General features: G+C 34.3%; 1 protein-coding gene across 7 annotated transcripts in view; it reads left to right on the top strand.

Annotated features, from left to right (window-relative positions):
* The window catches only part of SHPRH (SNF2 histone linker PHD RING helicase), a 53,667-nt gene extending 36,735 nt beyond the window's left edge, over nt 1–16,932 (top strand). For 2 of the 7 annotated variants that reach the window (XM_062572350.1, XM_062572349.1), the window contains exons 22-30: nt 1,220–1,363; nt 2,585–2,686; nt 3,503–3,574; nt 5,437–5,625; nt 10,981–11,073; nt 11,574–11,660; nt 12,122–12,300; nt 14,244–14,324; nt 15,384–16,931. In XM_062572350.1, coding sequence (XP_062428334.1) covers nt 1,220–1,363; nt 2,585–2,686; nt 3,503–3,574; nt 5,437–5,625; nt 10,981–11,073; nt 11,574–11,660; nt 12,122–12,300; nt 14,244–14,324; nt 15,384–15,480 — 1,044 coding nt within the window. In that variant the 3' untranslated portion in view covers nt 15,481–16,931. Of the gene's footprint in view, nt 1–1,219; nt 1,364–2,584; nt 2,687–3,502; nt 3,575–5,436; nt 5,626–10,980; nt 11,074–11,573; nt 11,661–12,121; nt 12,301–14,243; nt 14,325–15,383 lie in introns of those variants that run through there. The other 5 variants (XM_062572352.1, XM_062572353.1, XM_062572351.1 and 2 more) reach the window with 5 other exon arrangements.
* Nucleotides 16,933–17,359: the final 427 nt, after the last annotated feature.

Raw genomic sequence — 17,359 nt, 5'->3', positions numbered from 1 at the left:
AAGCACAGATGATGAGGAGAAAGCAGAATTAGCTGCCAGGCTTTCTCATTAGTAAATAGTAACTGAAAAACTGTACAAATGAGCACTTGAAGAAGGCAGTCCTGGGATTTCTGAGAAAACATCACTGATGACAATGGAATTTTTAATATTACTGAAAGGAAACTATTCTTACAGATATTATTTAAAGTAGCCTTTTGACTGACAATCAAGAGCTGATTTGGCTTCATTGTGCATGAGAGGGATTTTTGTTTTGCAATTTTAGTTTGACTTTTCCTGTTTTGAGGAGTAAATTCTTTTCAGCTTATGTTCTGTCCTTATCCTGTAGGCCAATTTTAATACACGGTAGTTTTGTATTTATAATCTGGGCATTGCTCAAAGCAAATGCTTCACTAGTCTTTCTTAAATCATAAAAAATTCAAGTGCACAACCTACTTCTGGCAATCCAGTGCTTAGAAGTATCCTTATTGAAATATCATTATTGAAAAAAATAAGATTCAACAAATAATAATTTTTGATCTTTGCAAAACAGTTTGCAAATGGTCTTAAATTTTGGTAAGATCAGTGAAGATTTTTGGATACAATACTTAAGAAAAAAAAAAAGATAATACTATACAATACTTCTTCCCATGGAAGCTGTCTAAAATAATACCAACATTTGTGAATTTATATGTATAGCATACTTCCAGTCTTAGCCATTTCTTTTATGTCAGCAATTACTTTTGCTTGGAGAACTGAACTGAATGTCATTTTTTGTCTTGTCTGTTCCTTTGTCATCAAGAACATTCCAACAACTGTTAATGTCTGAAAAAAAAAATCTTTTTTAAAGAAATGAACCAATACTTCATCTTTAAGAAGCAGCCTTACTACAGTAATAGTTAAGTGTTAAAATTGTGTAATCATTGTTCTAAGCATTTGCTTAGTCTTGCATGGTGTTTTGATTTCTATACTTTCGATTGCGTTAGTCATTTTAATAGCTCAGAAGAAATGAGAGAGAAACAACTACTTAAATTTGTTCATAAAGATACTGGAAAAGAGAGCAGGCAAAATTATTCCTATCCTGGTCTAGTTTTCCTTTATAATTTGTTGTTGCTGAATTACAGTGAAGAAATATTATCCTTTACTCCAAAAAGATTCTCACATTATACCTCATATGGTGGAGAGACATAAAGGTAGCTCAACTCTGAATTCTGCTACTAATTATTTTAGGCTTTTCTTTTAGTTACTTCATGAATATTGGATGGTACTAAGGGATCACGTGTCTGCTATTGATGAACTAGCAATGGCTACAGAACGACTGAGAGTGCGTCATCCTGATGAGCCAAAGCCAAATCCACCAGTTCTGCACATTATAGAACCACATGAGGTAGAGTACTTGGTGGGAAAGAGGTGTTTTTTCTGAAAGAATAAATCTGCTCGTTTTAGATTCTACTTCCTATGAAAGTAAAATATTTATCTATGTCTGTTTATATGTGATATCTATAGTATGTCTCCATTTAATTTTCTGAAAGTCTAGGTGACAGAAGAGTTCTTATCTACTTTTACATTTAGCATCTGGGCCTTTTGGACCTCAGAACCATTATCTTGATATACTCTTGCAGCCTTTTGGCTGTGAGAGTGGTGTGTTTCCAAAAGGCTGCTGCTCTCTCTGCAGCAGACAAGTGGCTCTGGGACTTCTCTCTATGACTGTTCTTCAGTTTTCCAAGCTGGTGGAAAATAAAGTTCACCTGACTCTTCACCAGTTTCCCTTCTTCCTGCAAGGATTTAAACAGCAGTGAAAACTAAAAAGGCAAAGCATTTTTCAGCATTTTTGAATTTCTGAGCAGTCTTAGAGACATTTTCTGTTCATGAACATAGAGAAAATACTGAGTTGATTTAACCTTTTTTCTCTCTTTTTTTTAAAGCAATAGAAAAATGTTTTCAGCAAGAAACAAAGGCTTTCTTTTCTTTTTTCTATGAGATTGTATGTTAGAACAAAATGCTGCCTTTTTAAGAGAAATAGCCATACAGGCTACAGGCTTTGCTTAAACAAAAGTTTAACAAAGTCTAAACTTTATTTATGAATTCTCAACAGTATAAGAAACCCCCAATACTTTGGCCTTTCCTGTATTAATAAGTACACCACTATCAGCTGCAATTAATCTGAAAAGGAGTGAGCTTGATGTTTCTACAGTCTTTGCATAGGTTAAATGAAAAATGAAGACTTACTGAAAATATAATGAAAGTCCAGGATCAATTTGGTTTTAAGTAGTCTGATGATAAATTGAATGAAATTTGAAAGAAACATTTAACAGCTTAAGATATTCTGGATTCCTTTTGCCTCTGGAGATAGCTAGCAGTGAAAATGAAACAAGTATGACTGAGTTTGTATTTTTTTTGTCTCAATCCATTCTCTGTTCTATATTCATGCTGGGTATAGGAAAGGGGTGCATAGTTGTTTTTGCTTGGTGAGATGCTCATATGTTTACAGAATGAGCTATCCTCAGTAAATTATTTAATTTTGCCAAAAATTGTATTTAAGCTTTATTCAAAAACTTTAGTATTAATTTCTTATTTTGTATATATTCATTTAATTCTGTTTTGATAGGTAGAGCAAAATCGAGTGAAACTTTTGAATGACAAAGCGGTTGCCAAATCACAGCTTCAGAAAAAATTAGGACAACTTCTGTATCTCACTAATTTGGAGAAGGTGAGGTTTACTGTTCCTTGATCTTTATTAAACTGAAGTGTGCACTATATTTAGCTAATGGAAGAAACCTGCCAATATTTTCATTTAAAATACATATTTTCAAGAAAATATTTTTTCTATAAAGATTCATTACATGTTGAAATTCATTGTTTTATGTTTTGTTTTACTGCTTAGTCCTAATGTTATTACATTATGTTTTGTCCATTTGTTTAATTAAACAATTATAAAACTACGGAGTAGTTTTAGGTGGTTAAAATCTTCATTAAAAGTGACTGGTCTACATTCAGTAGATGCCTTGTAAAATAATAGTCCAATATATGTTTTTTCAAAGAACCTGGCTTCTCAGACACAAGTAGGTTTACAGATTAAATAAGGAAAAAAAAACATCAAATCATAGTGTCCAAATAAGTATAAAAATGCTTAAATAAAACATATTTAAGTATGATTAAATATATTTATGATTTTTTACACCAATGTAAAACTGATAGAAAATATGAGAAGCGTATCTCTGTATTTTCACAGGATACATTTCTCTTGAGGCCTTTATTTTGTGCAGATTTCCAAAGCTGTAGTAGAGATGCAGATACTGTCTGAAGGACTGCAGTATGAACAGCAATCCTTTTACTTACTGACCTTAGATTAAATATTTTATAATTCCTAAAGATTGATTTATTTCCTCATGCATGATGTTTTTGAATTTGTAACCCACTCCTTTGACTTCAGCATTCATTTTTCCAAGTAGCTTATTTCAAATATAGAAAAACCATTTATTTGTTGAAACAGAAAAAGAAGGTTGTTTGTTTTTCTACTTTATAGTCTCAGGATAAAACTACTGGAGGAGTTAATCCAGAACCATGCCCAATCTGTGCACGTCAACTGGGAAAACAGGTAAGATATTTAGTCAACATTTTTACTTTTACAAAGTTTCTACATAGTGAAACTACATATTTATTTATATATAATTTATATGTCTAGTTTTTGAGTGTGAATTTAACTAAACTATTAAAAAAAAAAAAGAAAGTAAGCCTCTTTCTGTAATGTGCTATCTGCTCCCTGAGATAGTATCTTGCTCAGTTACAAGCCTCTCTAGTTCCTTTAGCTGTTAACATCAGTGTTCAAGTGTTTTGACAGAAATGTTCCAGAAATGTGTGTTTCACTAATAGTTTTATAACAAGTCTGTAGTTTTACTTTCATACTTTTGTTGAAAAGAGAAAGGGAATAAATACTACTATTTTTTTTTCTTTGGATTTGTAAGCTAAAAGAATGAAGGAAATAGATCATTTTCTGTAATATACCATATGTTTTACTGTAACTGCTCCTATTGATTGTATTTTTTTTTTCTTCTAAGGTTATAAACTTTAAAGAAATGAATATTAGCTACTCACAAAAATAGTAAAATAACAATAGAATAAAGACTGATAGTTTGGGTTCCTTCCTCCACCACTCATACTCTGAACTACAGGTGTTGAAGTTCAAGTTGAAGTTTAATCTAAAGTGCTAGTCTGAGACTAATACATATATTAAAGTACAAAGCAATATATGTAATATTTTATTGTATATTAGGTTAAAAACATGAAAGAACTCCTGTGCAGTCAAACTAAACTAGCTCTCTTTTAGCTATTTTAAGATATTTTCACTTCAGCTAGCATTCCAGACATACGTACACATGAACTGGTTTCCTGCCACATTTCTAAAATCTCCTCTACAGTCTTGTTTCAGGGGCGATACAGGTTTTTACAGAGCACTTGTTTGCCCTGTGCCATGTTTCATCCTTGAGAGGGAGAAGCTCCCTAAAAGGAAAACCTCACTGTTTTTTAATTTGGCTGAGACTTGTCACTTGGTGATAGGATGAAAACCATGATAAAAATTCCTTGCAACAGGATGACTACTATTTCTGCAGGATTGGAACAACCTTACAAAGCCTGGAAGACCTTTGTTCACTTAGCAATCAGTCAATCCCCTCTGTTACCTGGACCATGACAACAGTGGTGGTCCCCATGTCTCTTCCCCAACCCAATCTTACTGCGGTCCATATAGCAGAGTAGTACAAGATAGGGACCATTACTAGTTGCAAAAACCTGCTTTCCAAATTACTGCTCTGTTAAGGAAGATCACAGCAGACGTGTTCTAGGACCTCAAAAGGACAGCTTCTGTAGAACATTTTTGCACTTGCTTGTGTTCTTTTTTCAAAAAAAGTTAAGATTCTCTGTATAAAATCTTATTTCTTCTTAAATTCAAAGATGTTGCATAGGACTTAATATGCAAAAATTAAGGCATTTGATTTGAGGGATTTTTTAATAAAGATTGAGCTAGTTTAAATTTGTAGAGTTTTACAGATAGCCAATACAAATATTTGTAAAATTTTATTCAAAAGTATGTTGCAAATACTTACTATATATTTAACCTATGCATTAAGAATCTGTGTTCATATTTAAATGAAAGACTATGCCTTTCATAGGCAAGCAAGACAAATGCCTTCAAGTTTAAAACTGCATTTATTGCCCATTTTTTGCATTTTTGCAGAGAACTTCTGCAGAGCATTAATCCCTCTGACCTAGTAAACTTTGAAACTCAGGCTTCTTAACAGCTGTAGTGGTGAAAAGAGTTCTAAAATTCTTCACTTTAATCTGAGTTTAGTGAAATAATGTTTCTGTGAAAATGTAATATAATGCTGCATAAGTATGCTGTTTTGTGTTGATGTGAAAGTGATTACTGGACTTTTTTTGTCTTTTTCTTAATTCTCTGCATAGTGGGCAGTGCTGACATGTGGACATTGTTTCTGTAATGAGTGTATAGCTATCATCATAGAACAGTACAGTGTTGGCACCCGTCGGAGCTCAATTAAATGTGCCATTTGCAGGCAGACAACATCCCATAAAGAAATATCCTATGTGTTTACTGCAGAAACTGCAAATCTGGAGGACGATATTCCTGTAAAGGTAAGCTGTTTACATAGGGCTTGTTGCCCAGACTTCCAGCAGTATGTATTTAGCACAGTCATGTTTTCTTGCATACTGCATTTTGGTCGACAAATCTACCATAAGAGTTTATAAGCAGATTCATTTCAGGAGGAAATGCCTGGAAGATGAGTTGTGAAATTACATGGCTGTGGAAGCAGTGCTGAATGCTTATCTTTTTTCTTTTTCCTTTTTCTTTTTTGTTGGGAGAACAGAGGGGGGAGAGTTTTGTTAAGCTTTAGTTAGGACTTTTTGACATCAGACACTTGGTAGAAATAGATTATGCGTGTGCTTTTTTGTATGTTGGTGATTGGGTTTTTTGGTTGTGGGCTTTGGGGGTGAGTTTTTTGTTGTTGGAGGGTTTTTGTTTTTTGAGAGGGGTCGGGTTTTTTTGGGGTAGGAATGCAGAGAGGTTTTGGAAGTCTAGTTTGTTACTTTTTCTAAAATGAGTAAAGTCTGAAAAAACTGCTTATACTATAAAGCTAAACTGTTAGTATAATATAAATATTTTAAATTGATAAATCTTGGTTTTTAACCACAGAAATTAAATCTTGATGCTAGACTTAGGTTCATAACAAATACTTCTCTAGCTTTCCATGCACCTGAGAGGTAGAGTAGTTATGCAGTTTGCAAATCTATGGAATAGTCTCTTATACAAATTATAATTAGGAATAAATTTCCTATTAGAAAAACAGTATTTTTTTGAGTAAGAAATCAAATCACAGTGCAGAGAATAGAAATTTTTCTCTCAAAATGTTAATTGTCCAAAATGAAGGCTTTTCACTGGAACCTATTGACCATGAGTAAGTCCTATGGAGAAAGGTTTGTTTTAGGAGATTGCGAGAGACATTCCCCTTCCCTTCACTTACATGCATAACCAGTGATAATGTTGTGAGGCAACTTACTTCAAGCTCATCTCTCATTCTTTAGAGCCAGTTTCAGACTGTAAGCTCTTTTTCTTTTCCATGTTCCAGGTAAGTGTTCTGGAGTCTACTCTGTCTGGGAGTTTGTGTTTTTTCCCTAGAAAAATCGAAAGGAAATTTTTGGAAAACCTATTAGTGCTCCTTGCCTATCTGTATTTTAAACTTCACTAGTTTATGATTGAATCCCAACTGAAAGGATACTATGTACCTACTGAAAAGGTGATTGCAGGGTAAAGCGTGGCTTTCAATCTTAAACAGCGTTCTGTCTGGAGACATTTTCTTGAGGTTTTTCATTGACATTGTATGGCTCTACTAAAGACTGTGAGCTGCCTTCCCTAGTATTTTCCTCTGTGACTTTACTTTTTTTTTTTTTTTTTTTTTTTTTTAGTCTAGTTTCTAAAGAGATGATGCTTTTTCATTGTAATGCCTTAGACTATTCTCCCCTAACTTAGGAAACCATTGGTTATTGTCCAATAGCTTGACAGAGAGCTGGTCACTGTAGCTGGGGGGGGAGGTGATTCTGATCTAAAGTGCAAAGGTAGATACTCAGGCTGGTAATGTTCTGATTAAGAGGATCCTACTATCTTAAATTAAAAATATGATTATGGTACAGCTAGACATATTCATGGTAATGTTAATCTGGCTGATATAGTTAAAAAGCAGTAATGAAATGTGCTGACAAAGACTTCAGTGGAATCTGTGCCAGACTCCTTGGCCCTTGTGGGTGTGCTACGCTTGCTAGCCTGTACTGGAGTTGATGTTGCCACATTCACACTAGTTATGTCAACCTCACTGGACAATGACTGCAATTCCATTTCATGTGTAGATGCACCATAAACCATTAGATTTGAAGTAGTTGACAGCATCTGGCACAAGGGGGAGTAAATAGGCTATATTTTTGAAGTGTTATTTATTAGGACCTCACTTTACAGTAGTTTTTAACAAACTATTTTCTCAAGGTTTAGAGAAGATGTTGTCCTGTTTCTAACCCCCTCCCCACCTTCCCCCCAAAAAAGATAACCATCTCATAAATTTTAAACATAGAAAGATCTTGTCATCTGCTGTTCTGCATAAATGACTGTAGTGTTTCCTTTGATTTCTGCATCAAGGTGTTAGCTTCCAGTTAAGCAAAAACATGAATGCAGTATGGAATTGCATAGCATCCTGAGTTGCATCCATTCTCATCCACTTCATATTGTAACTTTATACTGTGCTGTCAAAACAAGCAGGATTGCTAAAAAAATGAAATCTTTCACCTCATTCTTTTAAGGACGGTTTGTTAATAAAAGTTAACCAACTTTGTTATAGTTTCTGTAGAATACTGAGGTTAACATCAATATCTTGCAGTCTGTATGGAAAGTTGTGTTTCTAAGTCCCTCTGGTATTTTTCTGTCCTCTGTGTGTGTGTGTGTCTTTTTTTTTTCTTCCTGTTGTGTTGAATACCTCTTGTTCTTTATTGTATCAGCACTATCCATGCTAAGTTTATGCTTCAGTCAGATACAGAAGGACTAGCGTAAAAGGGAGCATTTTATGCTAGGAGAGGGATTAATGGTATCCCTGTATATGTTGCTTCTTTAAAAGGTTACAGTGTCTGGTTAGTATTACAATAGCTATTGCTAGCTTGTCATCGTAAAAAAATTGTTTGTTAGATAGTTTTGATTCTAATGTTGTGCTGCTCCGTAATTAATTTGAACTACTTAGTCTGTTAGTAAATACTAGTCCGGATATTCAACAAAAGGACAAAATCAAGGTGCGTGGGTACTAAGTGAGGTAACGTCTTTTAAAGACAGATTAAAAACCAAGAACACATAATAGTAAGGGTACCACTATCAATTTCATCTCTCAATAGACATGAAGAAGAAATGTGAAAGTGTTTGAGAGCTCTGAACCAAAGTTTTGGTCAAGTGTGTGCTGAGAGACAAGTTCAATATAGCATGTCCCATATAATGTAAATGAAGGGATGGAGATCTATGTTTTTTCAGTTGCACTGTTTGCAACAGGTTCAAGTGCAACTCTGTTCATTTAGTTCTGTTGTTGAACAAAAAGCAAAAGGACTAACCACTTTGATCATTGTATGACTTTTTTTTCCACTGTAGTTCCTCTGGCTGATCTTGCACAAAATCACATTTGTAGCACCTTACTCATGAGAAGTTTGAAGGGTGGAAGGATCAACAACGGAGGCTAGAGCTGCTGTCTCTTACAGCAGGGGAAAAAAGAACCAAAGAATTGAAAGAAGCAAAAACCAGCAGTAAAAGCTGTCTGCTTCTCCCCGCGCCCTTTAAATCCTCAGCCAAATACCTCAGTAGTAAGATCTTGGCAAGGTCATTTAAACAGTTTTAGATAATGGACAGTTAAAACTTAAGTCACACCCTGGCTGTGAAGAGTATGTAAGACCTTAGTCATACACAGCAAAGATCTATACCTGTGAATGAATTACTTAAGAACGGTTTAGAAGCAGACTCCACTTTTGGATGCTAAGACAAGTAATGTTAACAAACAAAAGCAGGAGGAAGGATTGATGCTTAAATTAATGTTCTCCAAGTTAATTCGGACTGTATAATCGTATAAGAAGCTTCATGTGAACACAGTTCATGGATGATCTGGGCAGTTACCACTTCCGTTGGGCAGATGATGAGGAGAATTTGGCAAATCTTTTTTAATGATCATGTTTTAGAAAAATTCTACTTTGAGAAGAGAGATTGCCCTATCCTTTTCCATTTCTTGTCTTCTTTTTGTGAAATGTTTGAGGCAAAGCCAATCAGAGCAGATGAGCTGGAATTGTCATGTTTGATTGCAAGGTGAGTGGTATTAGAAAAACACATTTAATGACCCTGAAAGTTGACCCAGGAGCACGTAGGAAATGCTGAAAATTAGCCTCAAATCTCCTAAATGAAGATGGTTATGATTGTCAGGCAGCTGCCATAACATTGCAAAATGCAAATTGTCATTCATCTTTACAGTTCATAACAGCAACTGACTTAAGCGTTTTTAATAGTCTATCTGACTTTTGAAAACAGGGTGTTAATGTCTACCAGGTGCAACAGGGATGTCATGAAAAAGCTGTTTTATTTCTATGCCTATGACAGAGTTGGAATCATTGTAGAAGACCCTAGGGGGGTAAAAATGGTATTGCTTATTGCAGCCTTTGATAAATCAGGCTACAGAAGTTCTCTTTCAGATATCTACTAGGGCATTCATTCAGCTGCATAATGTGAATGATTGAGCTGCCCAGCCTTGGTTCCCAACTTGTGCCTAGACTGGTGTCCTCCTTCCCTGCCAGTTCTGCAAGCAGCATAACATCACTAAATTTGATCTGTCATTGTAACAAGCCAACATAGTTAATTCAACATTCAGAGGACAGGTGCAGACAGAAATAACACAATACTTGCCCAACTGAAAGTACTGCAGCATGAAATTAATAGACTTGTAAGAACAAGTAGGCAGTTAACTAATGGCTTTGCAAAAAAAACATATTAGGTAAAATTGTTGTAACACAAAGTATATACTGAAGGGATTAGAAGCAGATACTAAAGAACTGTTTCTCAGAACTATCTTCCTGAATTAAGGGGAAAGGGAGGAGTACAGAAATCAAAGTGAACAAGAAGTAGACTGTAGTATTTTATCTTTTCTCTTAGGTATGTTGCAATTTCTGTATATGAGAGAATTCATTAAGCATTTCAGTGAAATACTTTCAAATGAAAGATGGACAGATTATGCAGACACATTTTCATTGTACCACATAATCCTGCAAGGATTAAATTAATTATATTTACCAATATCTAATTGCTTTTAAGAGAATTAACAACTTGATAGTATTGAGCTGAAGTTTTGTTTTCCCACTTTGGCAACATTAAAGAAACAGTAAAAGGTTTCCTGTAGGTTTTTTCATCTACTTTCAAGAGGTGTAAAGGGAGGGGAAGTTAAATATGCATTTGGAAAGTTCTTTAAAGATTTTGCTGTTGAGCAGGTTAAACCTCAGTGTTTAGTGCCACTGCACTGCTTCTGCTATCCAGATTGCTCCTTTTAGAACTGGATAGGAGTATGTGTGTGGTGCTTCATTCTTCCATGTGCTGTGTGTTGTAATACACCAGATCCTAGAGCAGTGCATTATCAGGGAAGTATAAAAAGTAGTTCAATGCTACTCAACCCATCCTTTGTTCAGTTTGCCAATATTAAATTCCCTAGTCTCTACTTGGGAAGCTGCCACTAAAGAGGGTAAGATTCTTCAAATCCTGAAGTATGATTTTGTCTCTTAAGAAGCATACCAATTTATGTAATGTATTTACTGATCTCCTTTAAGATGTGTAAAATATGCAGAAGTCCTAATCTAATGCTATATAATTAAAAGTGAATTTGAAAGGGGTTGTTGTATAATAATCTACTCTACTGATGTTGGGTTTTTTACTTTTTGAAGGGAAGTCACTCCACCAAAGTGGAAGCTGTGGTCCGAACACTGAAGAGAATTCAGTTTAAAGATCCAGGGGCTAAATCCTTAGTTTTCTCAACGGTATTAATCACCATTTTCTGTCTAATTTTTTTCGGTGTTCTGTGAGTTTAAGACTATGATAATATTTTCAGAAATTCAGCTTAGCTACCAAAATGTGTTGAGTAGCTTTGTGCAGTCACTTGATTGTTTTGAGATTCATTGGGCAAATCATGTAATTGGAACATGATCAATAATTGAAGTTAATGAATGGAAAAGCTTGTTTCTTTAAAGGGCACACACATTTATATAGGAGCATTAGAAGTTCTAGGCATTTTTAAATTTGATGTCCAGATGTTTTTGATATACCCTAAAACTTTTGTGGATGTTACTAGTTTTTTTTTTTTACTCAATCTGATCTGTTTAATCACATTTCTTCTTTAGATTTATGTACAGGGAACAATTTTTTAAAAGCTTTAAGTGCTAATATTATAAAAGGTCTTTATCTACTCTTTCTTTGAGACATTTATTCATATATTTTGTCATTGCTATTTATAATAGAATTTCATGTGTTTGTTTTACAGTGGCAAGATGTGTTGGACATCATTTCAAAAGCTTTGTATGACAACAACATGGTTTTTTCTCAGATCAATGGAATTAGTAAATTTCAGGTACATAAAGGATATTTTTCTTTTAAATTATTTTAGAATTTTAGATGGGAAAAGTTGTTAAAGAAGTTAATTTCATCCTTACCTTTATTGCTTCATTTGAGAAACTAAAAGAGCAATGAATTTGTTTGGCATAATCTTTGCTCTCTAAGCATTAATTCTAAAAATCTTCATCACATAAAAGCACTACTAAAAAACCTCTGGAGATAAACAGTACTTTCAGTTTTGAGAAAGAAGTGTTGGCATGGATGGTAAGGATGAAACATACTGATGGATGTTGCAAGAAATCTGCCTTACTGATGTCTGTCTAGTATCTGTTTTGTGATAACTGTTCTTGTCTCAGACTGCAGGACTGTCTGTCTGGTGCTGTACTAACTGCTGTAATTTCTTTAAAATCTACAGATGTCCATCACATGCTTTTCTGAGGAACTTTTGTCATGCTATTTTGATGTTTTGCCTTTTAGGAAAATCTCTCAGCATTTAAGTATGATCCCAAGATCAATATTTTGCTGCTGCCCCTTCACACTGGTTCCAATGGATTAAACATAATTGAAGCAACTCACGTTCTGCTTGTGGAACCCATTCTGAATCCTGCACATGAGCTTCAAGCTATTGGCAGAGTACATCGTATTGGCCAAACAAAGTAAGAGTTAAAATGGCTGTAAGTTGTTCATATGTGGGCCAGAATATAACTGCTTATTATTATCTGAAAATCTGAATAAATCATCAGTGTAGTTCACTGAACTTCTCAAATTTTGAGATGAGAGTATTCATAGGAATACTAGTTTTAAAGATGATCATATGAGGAGCATAAAGATAAAAGCACAAAATAAAGTTTGCTGAAAGATTACCTTAGTGAGTACTCTAGGAAGCTCTTTTGTATGATTTGAGAACTAAAAGCGGAATTTAGGAAGAAAACAGGCTCTTGAGTCCAAAATCCTGAAAAATGTGGTTCAGCTGCCATCCTATTTTGTGTGTACCACTGCCTTAGTTTTTAACTTTAAAGATTTGCTTGTAAGCATGTCCAGAAATGTTCTAGTTTTCACAGATCTGTGCAGCTTATTTTTCATGTGCAGCTGAGTTCAGACATTTTATTTCCCAGTTCTCCTGAGAGGCTCATTCTAGCTGGTCATTCTCAGCTCCAGATTAGGAGCTGCATTCACTTTTTCTGTTAAAGTAGTAGTTATGGTGGGGAATCGTCTTACATGATTTAAAATGCAGCATTCACCAGGATATCTGAGAATATATCCTCATTAATCCTGAGATCAATGTTCTGGCTTTTCCTTCGCCTAGAGTTTCAAATGTAAGTTCCTTACCATTTAAAAGACTACTGTAGTCACTGTTTTAGAATAGGGTCCTGCCACGCTTCTCTCAGTTAACAGAGAGAATGAACAAGTTCAGAAGAGAAATCCAGAAATCTGTAACTGCATACAAACTACATCTCTCTTTCTTTTTTTCTTTTTTAACACTAGCCTTTCACAGGCTTTTGGCTGCTGTTGAGGACAGGCTATGACTCTTAAATGGGCCTCTGGTCTAACTCAGTTTGGATGTTCTTATATTTCACTTCATTTTATCAGCGTATTGTTCCCCATTTATCACGGTTAGAGAAACCTGACTATTATAAGAAAAATGTGTATTTTTATATATTTTTATATATGTATATTTGTATATATTTACACATATACTTTATATATTATATATACACACTTATAGAAAAATGCATATGCATATATATATATATATATATATATATATATATATATATATATATAAATTTAATTCCTTCAGTTTGCATGGTTGTTTGACATGAAGTTGTCTAGAAAAACATTTTTTAAAAAAATTTTGCAGTTAATAGGAATTAAGTGGGTAGTGCAGACCACCTAACAAAGATTTTAGAAATTTTATCCTCAGTGGATTTTATGTAAAGTTTTCTCTTTAGTTTTCAAGTCACCTGAAAAATAATAAGAATAAACCCCTGCATCCAAAGTAGAAACATAGCTAGAATCAATTCTGGAATAATAATACTCTGCAGTAATAATAATGGATCCTTAGGGATAGGGCATGAAGGAGCCTGTATGTGAAAGAATATTTTGAACAGGTGGATATTTGGATGTGTTGGATGTGTTTCACAGTTTGAATTAACTGTGAAAGCATAGTAAGGACTACTTGCAAAGGCTTGCATTATAATTTCACATGATGCTAGCACTAAAGGTCTGACAAAAGAATAACACCCTGCAATAAAACCAGCAAGAAGTGTGTTGTAAGGATTATTTTTTTATAGTAAGGGTACAGAAGGTAGAACTTTGCTTAGCATCTGCCTCAGGATTTTACTTAATATGGTTTATATTCATTTAACATGCGATACAGCAAAGTGGGAATGTGTGCTGTGGGACATACTAAATACCGTTAAACATCAATGCAAGTTGCTAATCACCATGTAAGATTTTTTCCTTTTAAAATCCAAAGATGTTTTTCAGCAATCTGAAAAAAATTGATACAAGACTAAAATGTTGGTCTTGGACTACTGACAGTGATAACTTTTCTTCTGCTCACTTTTGGTTTTCTTTTTTTTTAAAACGCATTCAGGTCTACCATTGTTCATAGGTTCCTGATAAAAGCAACAATAGAAGAGAGAATGCAGACTATGCTGAAAACTGTAGACAGAAGGTATATGTTGAATTTCTTTTTAAGTTAGCATTGCAGTGAAAATGAAAAAGTGGGCTTCAGCTGTATCTTTTTAAAATTTAAGTGCAAGTATCTTAAATATTTTTGCTACATTTCAAATTATTTTGAGTGAAACAAAAGCTTTAGGGCTTGAAAAATGGATCCTTTAAGCTTTCTCTAATATGCTGAAGCTTAAGTATTTTCAGGGGAGCATATTTTTATATTGTGTGTATTTTATCAGGAAAGCCTAAATAATAAATTATGTTTTAGAAGCATAAATAAGGAGGCCTTTCAGTTTTCCATTAGTATAAAAGGATCAAATTAATGGAGAAATACTAAGCTCGCTACTGGAGAGTGAGGATTGTAAGCTCTGCTATAGGACCTGATTCTTTCTTTAATTATTTCTAAATTCTACAAACACAGTGTAACTTTTGTGTCACACTGGTTGTTTTTGCAGTCAGTACAAAAGTTATCCGGATGCCAAGTTTGTAAGCTTGGTGTGATGAAACAGCAGTTTTCAGTTAGTTTATCCTTTCAAAAAATTATAGGCAATAAGAAGACTTGAACTGGAACGAAAGTGGTGTTTACATTCTTTGTGCAGAAAGTGAAAGAGTTCCGTTCTTCTAACTACACTGTATCCAAACAACAAGTCTAGGATGATGAATTAGAGAAAATAAGTTACTTTTCCACAGGTTTTTTTTTGGCTGTTAATAAACAGACTAAAACATGTACTTACATATCTTTGAATGGCTGTAGCTACAAAAGATCTCAGTTTTAGCTTTGAAAGAATGGTCTTGCTGCTTTACAGATGTGGAAACAAGCACTATGTTTGCATGTAAAATTCAGATAAATGGTGCAGTGGCTAGAATGATCTAATGAGACTTAATCTCTTGAAAGCAATATCAAACCTTATTCTTTGTTTTGCCTAGTGGAAAGTACATTTTTCTGCTAAACTTCATAGCTGAGCAGTTACTTTATACCATGTAATCTGTCTTCGGTGTATACAGCAAGTTGCTTAAGTTGATTGTTTCACTGATGCTCGCATTCAATTTTTTCCCCTAGCCACACGAGCTCTTCCATGAAACAGTCAGAAGCCTCAGTTCTGACGGTGGCAGATTTGGCTGACCTTTTTACAGAGGAAACTGAAGAACTTGAATGAAAATATTGGTTTGACCTAGGGAAATTGGACACCTGACCTAATAAGCATCTATATTTAACATCTTTCACCTGTCATTCCTGTAAGCATCATCTAACATCTGTCCTTATTAGAGCTGTTGGAAATCGGAAAGTCTTTCAGTTGCTACCATTTTATTCTGTGTGAAGTTCTTAGCTGCACACATTTGATAACACTGGAGAAAACTTGCACTTTGCACATTACGTAAAAAATGGATTTTATTCCCAAAGAGCATTTGAGCTGGACTCTGAAACAGATCCTGGACCCTTGATGTCAGTGGGACTTTTACTATCCAATTTGACTGGCTGGTAGTTCAGTCTGAGAGCAAAGCTATGTGGGTGGGGGATTGGGAAAGGGAAGCAGAAAACCACAAATCTAGGGTTTTTTTTTACTGTACAAAGCATTGTTCAGAAAGAACAACTGTAAATTAGTGTTCTTCTAGAAAGGGCTTCTAGGATTGTTAGCATATAATGCTGAATTACTGAGCATCTTATTGGAAACACTTTAAATGATTAATCTTTAATAATTATTTGGATATTTATATTAGATGTTTAGCTACTCATAAAGACTTGTGTAACACAAATGTTGTCGTTAATGTTCACTTACCACAAAATGATGATAAATTAAATTATGCTTTTTGTATGTGTGTTGGTCTTGAAATCACAGTTAAACACTTGAACTTACTGTACATTTTTTCAGTTATTCTTGAAGCCATAACTAATTAAGTGCTTTGTTGGGGATGGTGTTAGGAGTAGGGAAGACAAGGAGAATAATATGTTTGTAACAGAATTTTTTTGAAAAGTAATTGTTTAGGCTGCTGATCACTTTATAGTCATTTGGTGTTTGTGTACATTTTCTCATCCCGATTATTTTTTTGTCTACTTCCCCAGCCCCAAAAATACAGCAGTCTAAATATTCAAACTAGATCAGATTAAGTTAGGCAGTCTAAATATTAGGTACTTAGAATTAGATAATCAGTGGAGACAGAGAGAGGAAGTTTTTGTGAAATTTTCTATCCTTACATACATGAGATACATCACTTTTTCTCATCTCTGTCTATTGACTGTAGAGAGAGTGTCTAGAAAATGAACTTAGGCTAACTTTTTGGCTGCTGAAGATAGACAAGATGGATTTTCAGTCTTTCGGCATATGTAATAGATGGATCTTTCCTTACTGTCATTTCTGATGGTATTATGGAAGCAAGCTCAGTTACTTCACAATTTTGTGTTTAGAGACTGGGCAAAGGTGTAAGTAAGCAATAGGTTACTTCCTTCAAATTACAGTATTTACTGTTTCAGCAGAGAATTTTTTTTTTCTTATTTTAGAAATCTTACTTGGAATATAGATTAGCTAAAATGGGCCTTTTAAGAAATCTTACAGCACTAGAATTTTTACTCTTCTGAAGTCTGCTATATAGACTTGCCATATAGTTCTTGAGCTTGCTTTCTGTTTTCAAGCATGCTACATTTGTGTTTTTTTCTGCTGCTAATAACAACTGTGAATATAATTTACATGAATAATGTATCAAGAAGCAAAGTTTGTTTGGCATTTATATTATTTTGGCCTTCTGGACCAGTTAGATATTTTGCTCTAAAAACTACTATTTAAGTAAGTTTACAGAAGTACATCTTTATTTCCTGTTCTTGTCATATATGTTAATTTTATTTATATATTTCGTATGGAGATGATTCTCTTTGCAGATTAATTTGCAGAAAGGGAAATTCTGAGTAGATAATAGAAATTATTTTTCAAAATGAGTGATCAAACAGTTTGCGCAGATAGACTGTGAATCTCTCCATCCCTGAATGGGTGCATTAGGAAACGTGTTGCCAGCAGGTCAAGGGAGGTGATCCTGCCCCTCTAC

The sequence above is a fragment of the Rhea pennata genome, chromosome 3, assembly GCF_028389875.1.
Source record: "Rhea pennata isolate bPtePen1 chromosome 3, bPtePen1.pri, whole genome shotgun sequence".
Classification (NCBI taxonomy): Eukaryota; Metazoa; Chordata; class Aves; order Rheiformes; family Rheidae; genus Rhea; species Rhea pennata.
Note: the sequence above shows the minus strand (reverse complement) of the source record. Positions and strands in the feature narration are given on the sequence as shown.